Source organism: Myxine glutinosa, chromosome 13 (assembly GCF_964187855.1).
Source record: "Myxine glutinosa chromosome 13, kmMyxGlut1.1, whole genome shotgun sequence".
Classification (NCBI taxonomy): Eukaryota; Metazoa; Chordata; class Myxini; order Myxiniformes; family Myxinidae; genus Myxine; species Myxine glutinosa.
Window position 1 is genome coordinate 7,659,325 of NC_136273.1, and position 20,117 is coordinate 7,679,441.

A 20,117-nucleotide genomic window follows, 5' to 3' on the forward strand; every position below is an offset into this window, starting at 1 on the left:
AAACAAAGTTGTGTTGAATGTGTGCAGCCGTTATGGCAGGCTCTCCTTGCCCTCCTGAATTTGTGAAAAGGGTGATTAAAGAAATGCAAGTCACCAGTACTGTGGTAAGTGAACCAAGTCATTGTTTTGTGCATAAAAATGATTAACATGGTGCTTTTGATGGGTAATTGGCAGAGATTGGCATTTTAAGTGATTGATAGGGAAACATTGCTCGGATTGAAAAAGACTGATGAAAAACTGGAATTCGGTTTGGAAAACACAAAGACTTGCAGAAAATGGAAAGAAAAAATGAACTAACACGGTGAAGACCTATCTATATGCATGGCATGAAAAAAACGATTTATTTATTATCAGAATCAGTGGATGGCTCAACTTTGGAGGTCGACCCTAAAATATTTAGGACACGTATGCAGCTATTTGTTAACCTGAGTTCACTTACAAGGACAGGGGAGGCCATTAGTCTCATCAGGCCTGCGCAACAATGTGACGAAAATGCCGTTGGGAGTAAGGGGGTTAATTTCTGGACAGATATTCCCAATTCGGTGTTCGTTGTTGTTTAATTACCACAATTAAAACTATCAGGACTCTTGTCGAGATAGTTCCTCATCTTTCCTGTCATCCCTCTGTATTTCATATTGCACATCTTCTTTCATTTCCTTTAATTCCCCCTCCACATAATTAGTCTCGGCTCGTGTTGTGGCACGCGGCGTCTTGGGGGCTGGAGGCAGGGCCTGCACATGCCTCTCTCTGGGGCACATGTGTGGTTCAGAGTCGGCCTGCACATGCCTCTCTCTGGGGCACATGTGTGGTTCAGACTCGGCCTGCACATGCCTCTCCCTGTGGCACATGTGTGGTTCAGACTCGGCCTGCACATGCTTCTCCCTGTGGCACATGTGTGGTTCAGACTCGGCCTGCACATGCCTCTCCCTGTGGCACATGTGTGGTTCAGACTCGGCCTGCACATGCCTCTCCCTGGGGTGCATGTGTGGTTCAGACTCGGCCTGCACATGCCTCTCTCTGGGGCACATGTGTGGTTCAGACTCGGCCTGCACATGCCTCTCCCTGTGGCACATGTGTGGTTCAGACTCGGCCTGCACATGCCTCTCTCTGGGGCACATGTGTGGTTCAGACTCGGCCTGCACATGCCTCTCCCTGTGGCACATGTGTGGTTCAGACTCGGCCTGCACATGCCTCTCCCTGGGGTGCATGTGTGGTTCAGACTCAGCCTGCACATGCCTCTCCCTGTGGCATGTGTGGTTCAGACTCGGCCTGCACATGCCTCTCCCTGGGGCACATGCGTGGTTCAGACTAGGACTGCACATGCCTCTCCCTGGGGCACATGTGTGGTCCAGACTCGGCCTGCACATGCCTCTCCGTGTGGCACATTTGTGGTTCAGAATCGGCCTGCACATGCCTCTCCCTGGTGCACATTTGTGGTTCAGAATCGGCCTGCACATGCCTCTCCATGGGGTACATGTGTGGCCCAGACGAGGCCTGCACATGCCTCTCCCTGGGGTGCATGTGTGGTTCAGACTCAGCCTGCACATGCCTCTCCCTGTGGCATGTGTGGTTCAGACTCGGCCTGCACATGCCTCTCCCTGGGGCACATGCGTGGTTCAGACTAGGACTGCACATGCCTCTCCCTGGGGCACATGTGTGGTTCAGACTCGGCCTGCACATGCCTGTCCATGTGCCACATGTGTGGTCCAGACTAGGACTGCACATGCCTCTCCCTGTGACACATGTATGGTTCAGACTAGGACTGCACATGCCTCTCCCTGTGGGGCACATGTGTGGTCCAGACTCGGCCTGTACATGCCTGTCTTGCATCATTTGGGAATAAATGAAACCTGTATTTTTCTTTATTACCTCCGCCACTGAAGGTGGATGGAGGTTATGTTTTCACCCCTGTCTGTTTGTCTGTCTGTGAACAAGACATCTCAAAAAGTTGTGGACAGATTCGGATGAAATTTGGCAGGTGAGATGACAAGGGTATGTGACAAGGACAAAATGATTAGATTTTGGTGAAGATCTGAATATGGATTCTGATAGAGTTTTTATACAAGATCGAGGCTCGTAAAAGAGCTAACATTAATCACAGAAAAGTCAAACCGACACAAACCGCCAATTATAACACAAAATAAGTGGAGTGGTAGTCAAGATGGGGAGAGAAGGGGAAGGACACAAACACAACATTTGAGAGCAGGGACATCGAGAGAAATGTGGGAGGGAGAGGGCTTGGGGGGAGGTGGGAGAGGTATAAAACACAAGGACACTGCAAGGACTTCCAGGAAAGAAGTTGGAATTTCAAAAAAGTGGATCTGGGGTGAATTAACGGGGATAGAAAAGATCAAGGTTTTGGATGGGGGAAGATAAGAGATGGTGGTGAACAGCTGTTTTAAAGACCTGGAGGGAGGAGTGGGATTGAAGAGAGTGAGGGAGTTTGTTCCAGAGGCGGGAGAAAAGGGGAATGAAAGAGTGAAAGTGAGCAGAGAGCCTAGATTTTGGCAGTTTAACCATAAGAGGGTTGCTTGCAGATCTTGTGCGACCTGTAGGAATATTTGGGGGACAGAGCACAGAGAGAGCTGGGGGAGCAAGGCCGGAGAGGAGTCGGTAGAAGACGGAAAGACCACCAACCTTCCTGCGGTGAGTGAGTGTAAGGCCCTCGGAGTTAGTTTCATCGCAGGAGATTCCAATGATTCTGAAAGCGTTGGTTTCAACAGCGTGAAGCCGTGATAGGTGTGAGGCAGGAGCACCGGCCCAGAGGGGGGAACAGTATTCCATTGAGCAGTGGATGAAAGCCTTGTATGTGGTGAGGAGCTCAGGTGTGCCAAGGAAGGACTTCGCACGTCGGAGGATGCCCAGTCGGCGACTGGCTTTGGAGGTCAGCTTGGAAATGTGGTTTTCCCAAGAAAGATCATGGCAGATAGTGAGACCCAAAAGCTTGAGCGACCGAACTTCTTGGAGAGGATTGTTGAGAAAGTAGATGGGAGAGTTTTCCAGTCGGTCTTTTCGGAGAGACATAGTAAGAGTGTGAGATTTGTCAGGATTGAAAGACATGTTCCACTTATTTGACCAGTCTGTGATTTTGTCCAGGTCTGCAGAGAGTTAGGAGGCTGCAGACTGCCGATCTGAGGGATGAGGAATGGAGCAGCAGAGAGTGGAGTCATCAGCAAAGAGATAGAGAGGATTTTCCAGAGAGTCGGAGAGATCATTGATGAAGACCAGAAATAGCACAGGGCCCAGAACACTACCTTGGGGAACTCCAGCCAGAACAGGAAGGGGAGATGAGAGAAATCCATTCAGGGCCACACGTTGACCGACCAGAGAGGAAGTCCGCAAGCCAAGCGTGGAGATTTCCATCGATACCATAGGAGGAGAGTTTGGTGAGCAGAGCTTGGTGCCAGACCGTATCAAAGGCATGTGATATGTCAAGGAAGACAGCTCTGATTTCCTGTTTGGCATTGAGGACCTCCATCCATTGTTGAGACAGCAGAACAGCAACATGTCCAGAGTCAGACAGCAACATGTCCAGAGTAGAATGACCTGGTCTGAATCCAAATTGATGATCAGAGATCAAGCCATTGGAGAAGAGGAGCGATTTGATTTCCGAAGCAATGATGGATTCCATGACTTTGTTGATAATTGGGAGCAGGCTGATTGGTCTGTAGTTGCAAGGATCTGTTTTTGCACCTTTTTTGTGTAAAGCAGTAATGTTTGCTGATTTCCAATATGCTGGCAGATGACCTTGAGCAAAAGAGAGGGTGAAAAGAACAGAGAGAGGGTGAGATAGAGCGGCAGAGCAGGATTTTAGGACCCGTGGGCTGATGCCGTCTGGTCCAGTTGCACAATCAGTCGAGGTTTGACAAAAACTTCTCCACCTTGTCAGGAGAGAAGGACACAGAGTCCAGGAGCAATGGGGTTCGACTGGGTAAGGTGGGAACAGAGAGAGATGGGTTTGGGACACAAGATTTTGAGGAAAAGACAGAGTTGAGGCATTCGGCTTTATCACGTGCGGTGTCAACTGTGTAGCCATTTGAGGTAAGGGAGGGGATGGAGGGGGAACAAACACCAGAAACGGATTTGACCAGACGCCACCAGGATTTGTAGGAAGGAGACAGGTTTGAGAGTTCATTCTTGAGTGTGGAGAGATAGTGATTCCTGGCACTCCTGAAGGTAGACACACACTTGTTCCGAGCTTGGTGGAAGGAACTGAGATTGCCTTCAGTTGGATTTGCCTTCCAAGAGGCAAAGACAAGTTGTTTCAGGGCATCTGCCTCACCACAAGATTCAGTATACCATGGACGGGAGGCAGGGTTGGACAAATGAAGACTAGATGGGATAAATCTGTATGAGAGAGAGCAGTTTGCTTTGGAAGAATTCCCAGGAAGAATTGATGTCAGAGGCAGTAGAGATGGGAGACCAGTCCAGATGATTGATGGCTGCTTGCAGACCGTGCCAGTCGGCCTGAGTGAAATGCCAGACTCGTCGACGCTGAGGAGGCTCTCTGAGAATGGCCAGAGAGATTTCCACTTTAACAAGCACATGATCAGAAGAACCGATTGGAGCAGAAGAAGAGCAGCAGACATTTGCAGGGAAGTTTGTCATAACCAAGTCTGGAAGAGATGATGTACCGTTGACTGAGATCCGGATCAGGAAATTGACAGATTGTGTCAGTCCCAATGAGTCGCAGAAGTCCTTTGCTGAAGTGCCATGGCTGGTCTGGGGCAGAGGAAAGTAGAAGGTTGGGTGAGGTGGAGGTATGAGATGGAAGGGTGATGAAGTGGGGAGGAGGCAGCTTTGAGGAGGAGGAGGTGGGAGGGGGAAGAATTGGAGAGGGATGGTAGGCGGGGAGATTTGAAGGGGACGGGTTGGGGGGGGGGGGGGGGGTTTGAAGGGAAGGGGCAAGGGGGGAGTTTAGGTTGGGAGGGGCAAGGGGGGAGATTTGGAGGGGAGGGGCAAGGGGGGAGTTTAGAAAGTGGATGATTAATGAAAGATGAACATTTATAACAAATTGGGTTTATTGTGATTTTCAAGTTAGCGATCCGTTTAAGAACGATCGAGGAGGGGTGGAATGAATGTGAATTTAGAGCATGTGGTGCGGAAGAATTATAAGAGATATAATTTTTTTTTTGAAGTGGAATGAGTTGAAGAGGACATTGAAAAGAACCTTTTAAATAGGAAGAAAAACAGCGTGTTGTAATATACCACTGAATAGAACACTGCAGGGGAAAGTTTAGACATATTTAAACAGAACCGTGAAGAACACTCTAATATTCACAAAATTACCAACGGGGATAGGGAGCTTAGAGGGACAACCACGACTCACGTGAACAGTCAAGGTAAGGCTGCACACGCAGGGCAAACAGAAACGATTAATTTATTACGAGTTGCTGGAAATGTGAAACGATCTGGGGAATGGGGTGAAAATGGGGGTGAAATGGAGGTGAAACACGTGGGCGAAGAACGAACGACGAAAAGAACAAAGAAGGAAATGTTTTTTTTTTTTTGTTATGATTTTAAACAAGGAAGTATGGTGCGAAAAGACTGGGAAAAAACAGAGAACGTGCCTCCAGCATGATTAATTATTTATGGGGAGAATTGGCACACAAATCAAATAGTAACGCTAACCCTGCACGTGAGATTCATGCAAACGCACACGTTTGCCTCCATATGAAGATTAATCTTGAGGAGTTTATCTGCAGAGTGACCAGGTGTAGTTATTTTGAAGCAAGGCCCATCTTGTTAAAATGTGTTTGTATGGAAACCTGTATAAATATACATGTATATTTGCATTTACGTATGTGGAAGTACACTGATGTCTTTGTCCTGGATGTGATGTCCAAGCAATTCCTCAACTTAAATTGCTGTGTCAATGTAAGGCAGCTGTCATGTAATGTCTTTCCAATTACTACTGCGAAATATTTTCAATCACGATTGAATACTTGAATAATATCAACCGTTGTCAACTGCAAAATTACTTTGTGAAATTTGTGACAATATGGTAAACGATGTGATATGTGATACAGGTATGTTATGGAACAACAGAAAACAGTCCGCTGACATTTTCGAACTACCCTCGAGGCGAGATGAAGGAGAAAACAGAAACCGTGGGATTTATTATGCCACATGTCGAGGTAAGATGCCCCACAGGAAACCCTTACCATGGAGTTATTTTGTTTCCAAGAGAGTGGAAAAGAGAGTGGAATTCAGAGAGGAACACAAGGAACACAGAGTAATTTTGTTGACAAAAATACATGTTACAACTGTTTTGTGTTTTGTAATAATGTAACAAGCATATATTTTAATAAATAAATAAATTAATTAAAGGTCGTTGTTTTACTTTATTTTCATTCCAAATTTTTTTTGCAACTAATTGGAACCAATATATTGTTACCGACTGGCATTCGGGATTTACCATGAGGGGGTTCCTCGGACCTTCACCCTGACCTCTGGACCCGAGGCCACTAGTCACGGATAACTCCGGTCCGGTGAATTGCTAATCAATGTGTGTGGGGTTTGGCAGCTGTCCAACCAATGGGTGCACATTTCAAAAATTGACCCCCAACAACAACCATACGGAGGTCCTGTAGACCTGTGACATGTCGCAGGTAAAAATAACTAAAAAAGCCTCTTTATGCGAGGGGATTTTGTGGACTTGAGGTTAGAAATATACTCACAGCATTCTCTCCAGGATATTATTTTTCACATTAAAATAGCTTCCCATCCTTAAGATTACTCACTGTCAATCCATGACCTCGATGAATGGGCAAAGAAGAACCATTTTACCCTGAGTTTGCTAAAATGCAAACGCATGCAAATATGTTTGAAGCAATCGACTCCAAAACTGCCAGTCCTTAGAATTGGTAAGAATGTCGAAGAAGTTGAGGGAAATCAAACTTCTAGGTTTGGGGAACCAGGATAAATTGATGTGGGATAAACAGATAAAAGATATGCTGTCTAAAACGGGGATATGGGCACACGTTGAACAGATTGAAAAAGTTCAGTGCCCCAGGAGGAGTTTGTTTCCATTTAAAACGAGGTCCTCAATGCCAAACAGGAAATCAGAGCTGTCTCCCTTGACGTATCATGTGCCTTCGATATGGTCTGACACCCCGCTTTGCTCACCGAGATCTCCTCTTATGGTATCCATGGAAACCTCCACGCATGGCTTGCGAACTTCCTCACCGGTCGCAGTCAATGTGTGGCCCTGAATGGAATTCTCTAATCTCCCCTTCCTGTTCAGGCTGGAGTTCCCCAAGGCAGTGTTCTGGGCCCTGTGCTTTTTCTGGTCTTCATTAATGATCTCTCCGACTCTGGAAAATCCTCTCTATCTTTTTGCTGATGACTCCACTCTCTGCCGCTACATATCTCAAACGTCAGATCGGCAGGCAGCAGCCTCCTCACTCTCTGCAGACCTGGACAAAATCAGAAACTGGTCAAACAAGTGGAACATGTCTTTCAATCCTGACAAATCTCACACTCTCACTTTGTCTCTCCAAAAAGACAGTATGGACAACCCTCCCATCCACTTTCTGAACAACCCTCTTTTGAAGAAGTTCTGTCACTCAAGCTTTTGGGTCTCGCTATCTGCCATGATCTTTCCTGGGAAAACCACCTTTTCAAGCTGGCCCCCAAAGCCAGTCGCCATTTGGGCATCCCCTGTCGTGCGAAGTTCTTTCTGGGCACTTCTGAACTCCTCACCAAATACAAGGCTTTCATCCGCTGCTCAATGGAATACTGTTCCCCCCTCTGGGCCGGTGCTCCTGCCTCACACCTAGCTTGGCTTCACGCAGTTGAAACCAAAGCTTTCAGAATCATTGGAATCTCCCGTGATGAAGCTGCTTGTGAGGGCCTTTCTCTCTCACCGCAGGCAGGTTGGTGGTCTTTCTGTCTTCTACCTCTTCGGCCTTGCTCCCCCTGCTCTGTCTGTGCTCTGTCCCCCAAATATTCCTGCAGGATGCACAAGATCTGCCAGCAACCCTCTTCTGGTGAAACTGCCAAATTCAAGACTCTGCTCACCTTCACTCTTTCATTCCTCTTTTATCCCGCCTCTGGAACAAACTCTCTCCCTCTCTTCAATCCCTCTCCTCCCTCCAGGTCTTTAAAACAGCTGTTCACAACCATCTATTGTCTTCCCCCATCCAAAACCTTGATCTTTTCTACCCCCGTTAAAACACCCTAAATCTGCCTCTTTCAATCCCCAACTTCTTTCCTGAAATTCCTAGTAGTGAAATTTCTCGTAGTGTTCATTTGCTTTATACCGTGTACCCCTCCCTCCTCCCCAGCCCTCCCCCTTCCACTGATCTACCGACGTCCCTGTTCTCTACTGTTGTTATGCTTGTGTGCTTCCCTCTTCCTCCCCCTATTGTCTCCTGCCCAATTCATTGTATGTTTTATGTGTCTGTGCATGTTTTCATGTTCATTGTGTTAGCTCTTACACGAGCCTCGATTCTGTATACAAAAATAAATATTAAAAATTAAAAAGTCATACATTCACACTGTGCTTGAGTATGCTAACCGCCCACCCTCCCCCAAACCACCCCTTCCCTCCCCAGTGTGGCATTCTCGACTTGCTCAACATAATAGGAACGATCTTGAAAAGTTTCAGAAAATAAAAATAATGGTTGTCGTTGGAGAACAGTACTCAAAATACTGGGAAGTTAAACTCTCTCTCTCGTAGGCCATTGGACGAGTGAAGGGACTTGCAAGTTACATGAAAGATCCAGTACACTAAAGTATCAAAATCTGGAGTGAAATCTGAAAAATCTAAGACGTTAGCAATCCTTATAACAAAGTGTATATCTTACTAGCAGAAGTAAGATATACACTTGCCGGGGGGAGGGGGAGGGGGGAAGGGGAGGCAGGAGAGGGAGAGGTGAGGAGGGGAGTGGAAGGGGGTGGGGAGGGGAGAAGTGAGGGAGGGGAAAGAAATACGACATATACATCTTTGGGGTGGGGTGGGGGAAGAGGGTGGGGAGGCGGTGGCTTTGACAGGCTCCTCCGTTTTGGGGGAGGGGGGGGGGGAAGAGAAGGAGAAAAAATTTACCCGTGCAAAGAGTGGTTTAACCTCAGTGTTGCCCAGGTAAAAAAAGGAAATTGTAATACCCTCTAACCTCAGTGTTGCACAGGTAAAAATGGAAATTGTGATACCTCTGCCACCATCACCAGGTGGTGCCACACGGTACACATTTACATGGAGAATTTACACCCCTCTCCCGGTCCCCCACAACTCCGAATGAGGTCGCGGCCACATAGCCTATGTTACCCCCCCAGACAAAGTTGTATTTGTATCCCGAGTATAGTATATAAGCGTTTACACCTGGAGTACCCGGCGTTGCTCAAGCGAAAAAGGAACATTAAAATATTTGAAATGAGGGCAAATAGAATGGAAAAGCGATTACATCCAAATCAGAATCCATCACAAATGTCAAATCATCATTTTACCTTTTCATTCAATATTTAACATTTAACCCTGGTGTTGGCTTAGCGGCTAGGGCGCCAGCTTAGGATCCGAGGATCCTGGGTTCGAATCCCGGTCGATCGCTGAATTAACGCCAGGGGGGTTGACTCAGCCTGACCATCCTTCCGAGGTCGGCTAATTGAGTACCAGTTCACTGGTAATTCCCTGTTTGTCGTAAAAAGGCGACAAACAGGGTTGGCGGCAGGAAGGGCATCCGGCCGTAAAACATTGCTTCAAAAAGGGGACCAACAAAAACAACAACAACCACGGTGCCCGAAAAAGGCCAACCCCCAGTTTGCGGGGAAAATGGCCTCTAAAGGTGTTAAAAAAAAAAAAATTTTATTCAATAAATGCTGGTGAATGTACCATAGATCACGTTTCTGAGTTAAGTGTAATGATGTTCAGGAAGAAGGAGAAGTCTTACCACCAACTTCGACCCTTCCGGAATTGTTTTATTATTTGTGTTCAAATGTCTGGTGATTGTTTTGTATTTATTTATGCAAATGTGTACTTGTATAGAACTGTCATTAATCAAAAAGGCTTCGGCACTATAGAGCGATTTTTTAAAATCCAAAAAAACGAACTTTTTTTGTGTTGCAAAGCAGCGGAGTTTGACTATCCGGCCGCAGTCGCATTTCGTTCATTTACTACTATAATTCAGCTTTTACTTACGGCTGTAGAAGATTGACGACTATAATTCAGCTCAGCTTTTAATTGCGAAATGGGCCCAGCCCGGCCGAGGCAGCCTCCACTGGCCTCGCCACCTTGCCTATAACCTTCCCGGGGCCGTCCCGACATTTTTTGTTTCAGAGGTTTCCTTATATATATATATATATATATATATATATATATATATATATATATATATATATATATATATATATATATATATATATATATATATATACAGACTTGGCATTTAATATGGAATATTTTTTTTCCTTGACTTGGGTTTACTTTCTGAACTCAGTATATCAATCTGGTGAGTTTATTTTACCCTTTGGTGATGTCTTTGTTGAAAGAACCATGTCAATGATTGTCTTTCGCAGCAAGAAGTCAATAACAGGATTATATCACAGGTGGCGTGACAAAATATAAGGACAGGTACATTTGACGATTAGCTTCACAATCGGGTATATAAGGGTTGTTGCGTTCTGTATTAGTGGAAAACAACTGCTGCACGTCTACAAAAGTTATTGCCACTTCCTCTGGAGATGGTCCGTCAACTTGACAATGCTGTTTGTCATGGAGTTGTGGCTTTACGAAATTCTGGCATGAAACAGCATGCTATTGCTCGGCAGTATGGCATCACTCAAGGTCAGGTGTCAAAGATCCTGAAACGAAATGCTCAAAGGGGTGTCCCTACTCCAATACCGAGGCCAGGACGTCCACGCAGAACCACAAGGAGAGATGATCGCTAGCTGCACCTGTTAGTCTGCAATGGCCGTACCAAGTCAGCTAATCGGCTTAGGGCTGAGTGGCAGCAACTGACAAATGTGCCTGTATCCAGAAGGCTAGTCAACCAATGACTGGTTCAAGCAGGCTATCGTGCCAGGCGTCCCCTGAGAAAGCCACGCCTGACCAGATAACACAGCCAGCGCCGATTGCAGTGGGCCAGAGAGCACCGTCAATGGCAGCCAGGACACTGGAATCACGTGACCTTCAGTGACGAGTCTAGATTTATGGTCTATCGTCAAGATGGCCGCGTCCGAGTGTGCAGACAAGTGCATGAAGCCCACAACGAAGATTGTATAGTGCCAAGAGTCCAAGCTGGAGGTGGTGGGGTGACCGTTTGGGCTGCTTTTCATGCAGGGGGCAAAACTGACCTGGTTGTTCTGAATGGAAACCTGAACCAGTTCAAGTACAGGGTCATTCTGGAAGAAACATTGCTTCCATTTGCTCATGCAGCCTTTCGAGGAAACTTTGTCTTCCAAGATGACAATGCACGGCCTCATCGTGCTCGCATGATCCAACACTTTCTTGCTGACCGTGGTGTAGAGCATATGGAGTGGCCTGCCATGTCCCCGGATATGAATCCGACAGAGAACTTGTGGGCAGAATTAACGCGTCAAATTGACAACTTGGAGCAGCAGCCCACCTCTGTGCGTGAATTGCAGCAGACTATTGTCACTGCATGGCAAGCGATTCCTGTCCAAACCTTGGCAAATCTCGTGAACAGCATGCCTCGACGTGTACGTGCTCTCCTGAATGCTCGTGGGGGTTACACGAAGTACTGAACTGTAATTTTACTGTCCGTAATCCCAGTCATAATTTAGCTTTTGTTTTTGTTGAAATTTTTTTTGGCTAATGTGCAAAATAAAGAGATACTTCTGCAAAACGTACAGAAGTTTAACACAGTACTGTCCGTGAATTGAGTTCGATATCAGTTTACATCACTTTCAAGGATCAATTTATTTGTTTCGAAATGTCAAATGTGGTTTTTGTTTCTTTTAAAGGTCACATGAACAAAATCTAGAATAATTTCAACATAATTCCAATGAACTTTTGGTTCTAAGTCATCTTGAAAAGTAAGTTCACCCCCACAAAAAAAATATTCCATATTAAATGCCAAGTCTGTATATATCTATCTATAATTCCATTAATCTCTGTGTGTATGTGTGTGTGTATGTATGCGACAACGATTTCTCGACAACTACCGGTCCGATATACTTGAAACTTGCCAGGTATATTGCTGGGGACCCGAGGATGTGCCTTTTCAAGGTTTGAAATTAATCGGACAAGTACTTACCGAGCTATGGCGATTTAGCCGTTCGCCGTTCGCTTTGGCGTTGCGAATGGACCAAACCATTGCATGTAAATAGAGGGGGGGGGGGGGTTCTGTGGTCGTTGCGAATGGACCAAACCATTCATGTAAATAGAGAGGGGGGGATTGTCACTGTACTCGCAAGCCGTTCGCCGTTCGCTTTGGCGTTGCGAATGGACCAAACCATTTCATGTAAATAGAGGGGGGGGATATAATTTTAGATAGATATATAGTACGGGCATATATATAGTACGGGCATGCCCTAGTATATATAATATATACAGGGGGCTGCAAAAGTAGGTATACAGTAATGAAAAACAAAACGTGCGCACAAAACGTATTTTATTGATTATACAAGCATATCAATAATAACATATCAATAATAAACATATTAATCCCTCAAATGTTCAAACTGTTTGCCCCCGGCATTCACACACTCCACTAGTCGAGTGTGGACACCCATGCACACTCTGGCACAAAGGTCTTTATCAGCATCAATTTCCTGGCAAGCCTCCCATATGAACTGAATCATGGCATCAACAGAACGTGGCTTGCGTGCGAAAACGCTGTCTTTTACACATCCCCAGAAAAAGAAGTCCATAGGGGTGAGATCCGGCGAACGTGGTGGCCAGTCAACGGCTCCCCGACGTCCAATCCACCCGTTGGGAAATTCTTTGTCAAGTAGCGCACCCACAGTGAGTGCGAAGTGCGGTGGCGCCCCATCCTGCTGAAAGTAGAAGTCGTCCTGCTGCTGTTGTTCGCGTACCTGTGGTATGTAGTCCTTGAGCCAGACCAAAAGTAATGCTCCGGCGGGGGGAGTAATTCTCATTATGATTTTCCATTAGACCAATGTCTCAAGTGTCAGAAAAGGTGTGATGGACATCTGAGAACGGTAGCTTAGTGCCCGGATGGACGCCATCTTTGAAACCACCCAGCTCGAAAATGCCCATTTGGTGGGGTACATTGTTGCACGTGTATCTGGACTTCTATACTAGCTATCGATGTGCGGTTGACGACTAAATATACGTCCGATGTGTACCGTCTAAATAAAAAATAATATGAAGCATTTTGTTTTAGATTAATTATTATAAAAATCAATTATCGAAAAAAAATCATATATTTTTCAATATTTTATTATTAGACTTGTACTTTTTTTAGTGAAACAACACTGGTATGATTTTCCAAATTATGCATTGTGCTACACCGTTTATCTGTCTATAAAAATAACTCAAAAACTAAAACATATCATCCACCACGAGTTTACAACAAATAAATGTAAAGAGGCATAAAATGACTTAGGCCGCCGCTGGCATTATCTATTCTGACGATAACGCAAGTTAGGAATGTCGTACGGAGAGGATTTTAACACCATACGATATCTAATAAGCAGGCGGAAATTGTTACATAGGAAATCTGCACTTTGGTGGCCATCTTGGATTTCAAAATGGCCGCCAATTATATTAATTATTCATTACTAGAGTTTGGAAAGACGTATGGAGCTGATTTTAACACCATACGATGTATATTCCTAATAAGCAAGCGGAGGTATCATTGAACATGTCATGTTTTAGTCAAATAACACCGGTATGATCTTCCAAATTATACATTTTGCTAAACCGTTTATCTGTCTATAAAGATTTTCAGGCAATTTGGCCTGCATTATAATAGAGAACAACATATGCTATACAATATACAGTGCACACAAAGTTAATCATCAGAGTCGCCATCAGAGTCATTGGCATCCTGAGCCACGATAGCATCATCCTGCACCATGTTGGAGCATCCCTGCAGCTTACACACAACAGTGCACTTCAGCCCATTCAGTATGCAGGAGCAATCTGACGGTCGACACGTCCTTCTGCATGTGCATGAGATGAGATTCAAGACGACATCTGGAGCTGGTAGACCCGCCATCCATCGGATTGTGAGCGAACCGCCATCATCGAGTTCCCAACCATGTCCTGCTGATGGTGTTGGGACGTCTGGTAGGTTTTCAAGGCTGCGTCGCCAGATAGCCGCCTGATAGTTGGCCCTAAGCGTATGCTGCATCAAGGAGTCTTCACAAGGCGGCAATTGTCCAGATTCGATCTGGCCCTTCTTTGCACAGAACATGTGATAACGGAGCGAATTAACACCGACGATCTTCGTGTTCTTGGCGTACAGCTGACACGTGAAGGCCTGAATGCTATTGAAGACGTCTGTTGGTACATTCCACGAAGATCCCAGATCTGTGAATGCTTGAAGATACAGCTCATTCGCTTGCACAAGCTTCAAAGCCTTTATCTTTCCTTGGCTAGCCAGAGCACTCACAGTGTCACACCCGCTCCATGCATGAAGCCCTGGCAATGCACTGCAAACTCCAGACCCCAATACCGCAGCCAACTTTCCAACGTCGATCATTCTGACTCGAACCTTTGTTCCTCGTCTGATGAAGAGCTGACTATCGATGGTTCTGCTGAGATGAAGACTGATGATCAGAACGTCGGTGTCATCTGCCACTAAGATGATCGTCTTGTAGTGGGTAGCGGCGTGCTTTGCGTGGAGAAACATACGCGTGTCTGCTTCCTCGTGGCTACATTCGAGTGCTTGCACCAACTTCCACCTATCGCGGGTCAGTACCAGACATTTTTCACCACAGGTGACATACAGTGTTCTGTTGCCTAGCTTTTCGCGATTTGTTTCATGTTTCCACGACTCCGCCAGAAACACAACCAGTTTCTCCTTTGTCTGGCTGCAAGCAAGGAGACGCCGCCAGTTCATGATTTTGTGTGCGGGTCTGATCTCGCTGAAACTGATGCCTTCATTTGAACCGCGGTTCACACGCTCAGCTGCTTTGATGGATTCTTCTATGTATGTGTCAAAGACAACATCGATGCACTCACTGCCTTGACCAGCGTGAAGCGCTGCAGCAAGGATGCGGTCAGATAGTTCTTCGAACGTATCGTTCTCGCCATGCATCTTTTGTATGAGAGCCATCGCATCAATTATTGTTGCACTTCGCTTGTCAACGTTCTCGGCTGGTTCCACAAGACCTTCCATGTGTTTCGCAAGTGCAGCTTTGTTCGTTTTTTTCATTGACCCATCAACATTTGCCAAAGACCATGGTAACGGCCCTAGTGGGTGACAAAGGACAAGTTGCATGTCGAGGTTCCTTGTCTTGGCGATGAGTATCATGGTGGCAAACAGTTGTCTGTCAGCTCTCAGGACGATCTCCTTGTTTGTGCCCTTCACAACTTTCTGCTTGATCTTACCAAAGGTCTTCAACTTTAGCTTGTTCAATGTGTCATGAAAGCCTGTTCCCTCTTCAAGACGTTTCTGGAAGCTTTGATATGCCGCTTCCCCCTTTTGCAGGGTGTTGAGTAGGTCATTAGAAACGTCCTCCCTCGCAGCCGCTCCGGTAGATATACTGAGAAGACATGACGGATCATCGGCGAATGGATTGGTCCAGTCATTTTCCAGTAGATCACAGATAGCTGTGACGCCAGACTCATCACGTTTGATGCGAGAAGTAGACAAGTCAGGGTGCTTGGCGTGAGATGTGTCGCTGCCATTCACAAGGATAGTTTCTCGTAGTTGCCTCAGTGCAGTAGCCCGATTTTCTGCAGTTAGATAGTATCGTGACACAGCCCCTTGTCGAAGACTAAAACCTCGTGTTCCTCCAGCTGTTTGCGTATCTTTGTTTACTGTTTCTTCTGTTGTCTGATCAACAGCGATTCTGGCAAATGGATTCCCTGGTCTAAGCTGTACGGAGAAGTAGCCTTGATTGAAATGCCTGTACAACTCGGGGCATGTTTCGTGGAGTTGCGTCATCTGTGCATAGTACACTGGTAGATATCTAGCATAGTTCACCTTGTTCATTGCGAAACACCAAGGGATCACTCTTCTGACACAAGCCAAGTGAAGCATCCAGTCGCCTTCTCTATCCGCACGAATCAACCCCAGCAGGGTCTCTACCATATCAATATACATCATCCAGAAGCGAGCCAGGTCTCCATGTTTGGTTCGCAGAAAATGTAGGTATTTCGCGAACATGTCAAAGCTCTGTACACATGAATCATCATCGAGAGCAGCAGCGAGAGTCTCGTGGCAAACATCCTCCTTGATGCTGCGAATTTTGAGGTCAGTGCTTCGAATCTGGGGTTCCTTGTCAGGATGATTGCTTTCTATCCACACCTGGAAGCCCTTCCAAATGATGCGCATTAGTGCCTCGTACATCAACTTGTGGAGTCGCACAGCACGGTTGTATTGCTTGCCTTCCAGAACCCTGTTGATGGAACCTTCAGCGATTACTCCTGACTCAACAGCTACATCCCGAAGGCCTGCATCTCCAAACATTTTCCCAATGCTCGACATGAAGTTACAGATGGTATGGAAGTTCCCCATCATGAGCACGATTCTTCCATATCGATCGACATCTTTCCATGCTATTTCGGTCGCCTTAGCAAATAGTGCCTGGTCTAGCACCACCGGTATACGCTCAAGCTGAAGTGATGACATGATGTTCAGAGCTTCTCTGAGGATTTCTTGCACTGTTGCCATATCTGTGGCAGGCGCGTTTATAGTCGGCAGGTAGCCAACTACATCTTCCGTCACCTGAACACGATCTCTAGTCATGATGTTGAAACCAGTCCACGAACTGATTGTCTGGTCGCATGGTTCCAGCATGCGAGTCATAATCCATACGTGATTTCGGCGCTGCGCAAGGGATGTTGCGCCTGCAAGAGTGTCAGAAAGATCTGCAGGCTTGATTGCAGGTGGGCCCTCTCGTTTCCCACCGCTGTATATTGGAACTAAATCGCTGGATGACGGGATAGATTGCTTCTTATCTGCTTTGGATACTGCCGATGGAGGTTGGGGCGGCAAACACGACTGCGACTTCGGTTGGACGATGATACCGTTGACGCGATGCGATGTTCCGCCACCACTCAGCGATTCCTCTAGCCTGTCGATGTTATCGAATGCTAATACAGTCGGGACCGAAGGGTGCACATGTGACGGAAGTGGTACTGTATCTTTCTCCACACTTGCTAATTTGTCTATGCATAGCGCTGTCTCGATTTCTTCCAGAACTGTGTACGAACATCCGTGCCCGAGTCGATTCAATATTCTGATGACCTCTGTATTACCGGTGAGCGTTTTCATGACCCACGGAAGTAGGACATGCTTCGATGTTCTGATGGTACCCCGGTGTACAGCATTGATGATATCTTGAGCCATCGACCATACCAGTGTGTCGGCACGCGCAGAGCTACCCCCACTCCCGCAAATCAAAGTATGCAGAAATACACGAAGAGAATCTGGTATCTTCACGTAATCTGAAGTGAGTTCTGCTGGCTGAGGCGGCCAACGTTCATTGTAATGAGCATCTTTGATCTGGTGTCGCAGTGAAGTAGCTGCACGCACAATGTTACTTTCACCGTCCATTCGTTCAAATGCTTTCACTTCTGCTTTCAGGTTTACGCACTCTGCAGCAATCTCTCGCTTTGTCAGATTATCGGGCATCAAGTATACACGGTGTTTCACATTGAAGAAGATGAGCGATTCTCCAAACTCTCTTTGTAATGTGCGCTGCAGATTCTTCTTGATGGAGTCACGAACATCAACTGAAAATGTATCTGAAGACAGGATATCTGTTGCAACATCAACTATTGGAACAATCCTCGGGTTCAAGAACAAGTCAGTGCGAATGAAATTGAATATACATCGTATCATTTCTTTTTTCTCGATATTATCTTCAATGTCAGTTTCTACTTGAGGTTTTTGGGGCCGTGTGTAGTTTCTATAGCAGGAGAAGTGGTAGTGAGCCTCAGCTGCAACCATATCTCGTGTAGTCAATGCCAAAACTCTCTCATCATTGCGAGCTGTCGCAGCATCTCTTATTGTCTTATCTGCTCGAAGTTCAACAGCCAAGACAACTGTTTCACGGGTACGACTGCCTTTTATGAATTTGGAAGCACGCTGGCAAAAAATGCATTTATCATCGTAGACCGTTGAAGTTGATCCTGTCTCTTCCCGTGATGATCGCCGTCGCACCGCATCGCCAGTATCAACTGAAGAACTTCTAGCTGCATTGGTCAAAGTAGCTAGGTGGTTTTTGTGAGTGAAGTCTGATCTACAAGCCCTATGGTATAATATTGGAATATTAGGAAGTTCAACTGCGCCTTCTTGGACTAGCTTTAGAATTGGATAAAAGTTTCTAACTGCGGCTGCGTCACACAATGTCTTCCAAGAACTGTTGCCCGCTGCCTTGCTTAGTTCAGAGAGTGGCGACTTCTTGCTGCACAGGATGCACGTTCCGGACTCAGGTTCAATCTTCGCCCGTTTCGCCTCGACACCGGCCATCTCAGCTGAAAGAACAAAAAGACTGACGTTAGATTACTCCGATATCCGAAAAGCTCGCCAGCTTACATAGACATACTCATCCAAGTCAGTGAACATGTTAGATGGCGCCACAATACAACTCTATAATAGAGTTGTATGTGGCGCCATCTAACATGTTCACTTTTAGTTCTTAAGCCACCCACCCCCCCCCCCCCCCTCAGAAATTAATCAGGTCACCGCAACAAATCTCAGACTGAGATATAGAATATAGAATATAGATATAGAATAGACTGACGTCACTTTCGGCACTGGGTTCTGTGGGTTGATTATCGGCGGGAAATTCCAACTGACATAGTTTCGGTTTGTGGAAAGTGCATGCCTTTTCATATATTTTTTGTGTACACTCGTGGTGGATGATATGTTTTAGTTTTTGTGTTATTTTTATAGACAGATAAACGGTGTAGCACAATGCATAATTTGGAAAATCATACCAGTGTTGTTTCACTAAAAAAAGTACAAGTCTAATAATAAAATATTGAAAAATATATGATTTTTTTTCGATAATTGATTTTTATAATAATTAATCTAAAACAAAATGCTTCATATTATTTTTTATTTAGACGGTACACATCGGACGTATATTTAGTCGTCAACCGCACATCGATAGCTAGTATAGAAGTCCAGATACACGTGCAACAATGTACCCCACCAAATGGGCATTTTCGAGCTGGGTGGTTTCAAAGATGGCGTCCATCCGGGCACTAAGCTACCGTTCTCAGATGTCCATCACACCTTTTCTGACACTTGAGACATTGGTCTAATGGAAAATCATAATGAGAATTACTCCCCCCCCCCCCCCCCCCCGGAGCATTCACTTCAAAAAATGGCCGGTTGGCTCAAGGACTAATGATTGTATCCGTCAGCATGTTCAGATACACGTGTTGATCGACAGTCCTGTGCAGAATGATAGGTCCAACGACACCTTTGCAGGACAGGCCAGCCCACACTGTCACCCCAGGTTGATTGAGCTGTTGCTCAATCGTGACTTTAGGGTTTTCAGTTGCGTAGTACACACAATTGTGCCGATTAACGGCACCGGATAGCTTAAAGTTTGCTTCATCGGACCACACGGTTTTGGGCAGAATGCTGTCACCCTCTCGTTCCTCGTTCAGGATGGCTTCGCAAAATTGTAAACGCCGATCCGAGTCATCCTCTAATAAACCAAGTATCAATCGTGGCACGTACATTTTCAGTCCTGCACGGTGCATCAAACGACCCAACGATCTGCGTTCAATACCCAATTCAGATGACGCCCTGTTTTTCGATTTCTGAGGGCTCTGGGTAAATGCCAGGGCGACTTGCATTGCATTCTCTGGCGTTGTCACGGTGACTGGTCGACCACTCTTCGGCGAGTTGTGGATAGACCCCGTCCTCTCAAATTTGTCACGTATCCGGTAAATCGTGAGCCTCGTTGGTGGAGGCGATGCAAATGTTTCTCGCCACTGCTCTCGCACACGTTCACTATTCTCTGTCTTCCAGTACTGTTTCAAAATCCATTTGCGCTCCTCG

At 46.0% G+C, this 20,117-nt stretch overlaps 1 protein-coding gene across 1 annotated transcript in view; it reads left to right on the forward strand.

Moving 5' to 3' along the window:
* LOC137438553 (medium-chain acyl-CoA ligase ACSF2, mitochondrial) overlaps positions 1-20,117 on the forward strand; it is a 152,289-nt gene that overhangs the window by 118,154 nt on the left and 14,018 nt on the right. Inside the window, exons 10-11 of the mRNA XM_068133694.2 lie at positions 28-104; positions 6,030-6,137. Of these exons, the coding sequence (XP_067989795.2) occupies positions 28-104; positions 6,030-6,137 (185 nt within the window). The remainder of the gene's footprint in view (positions 1-27; positions 105-6,029; positions 6,138-20,117) is intronic.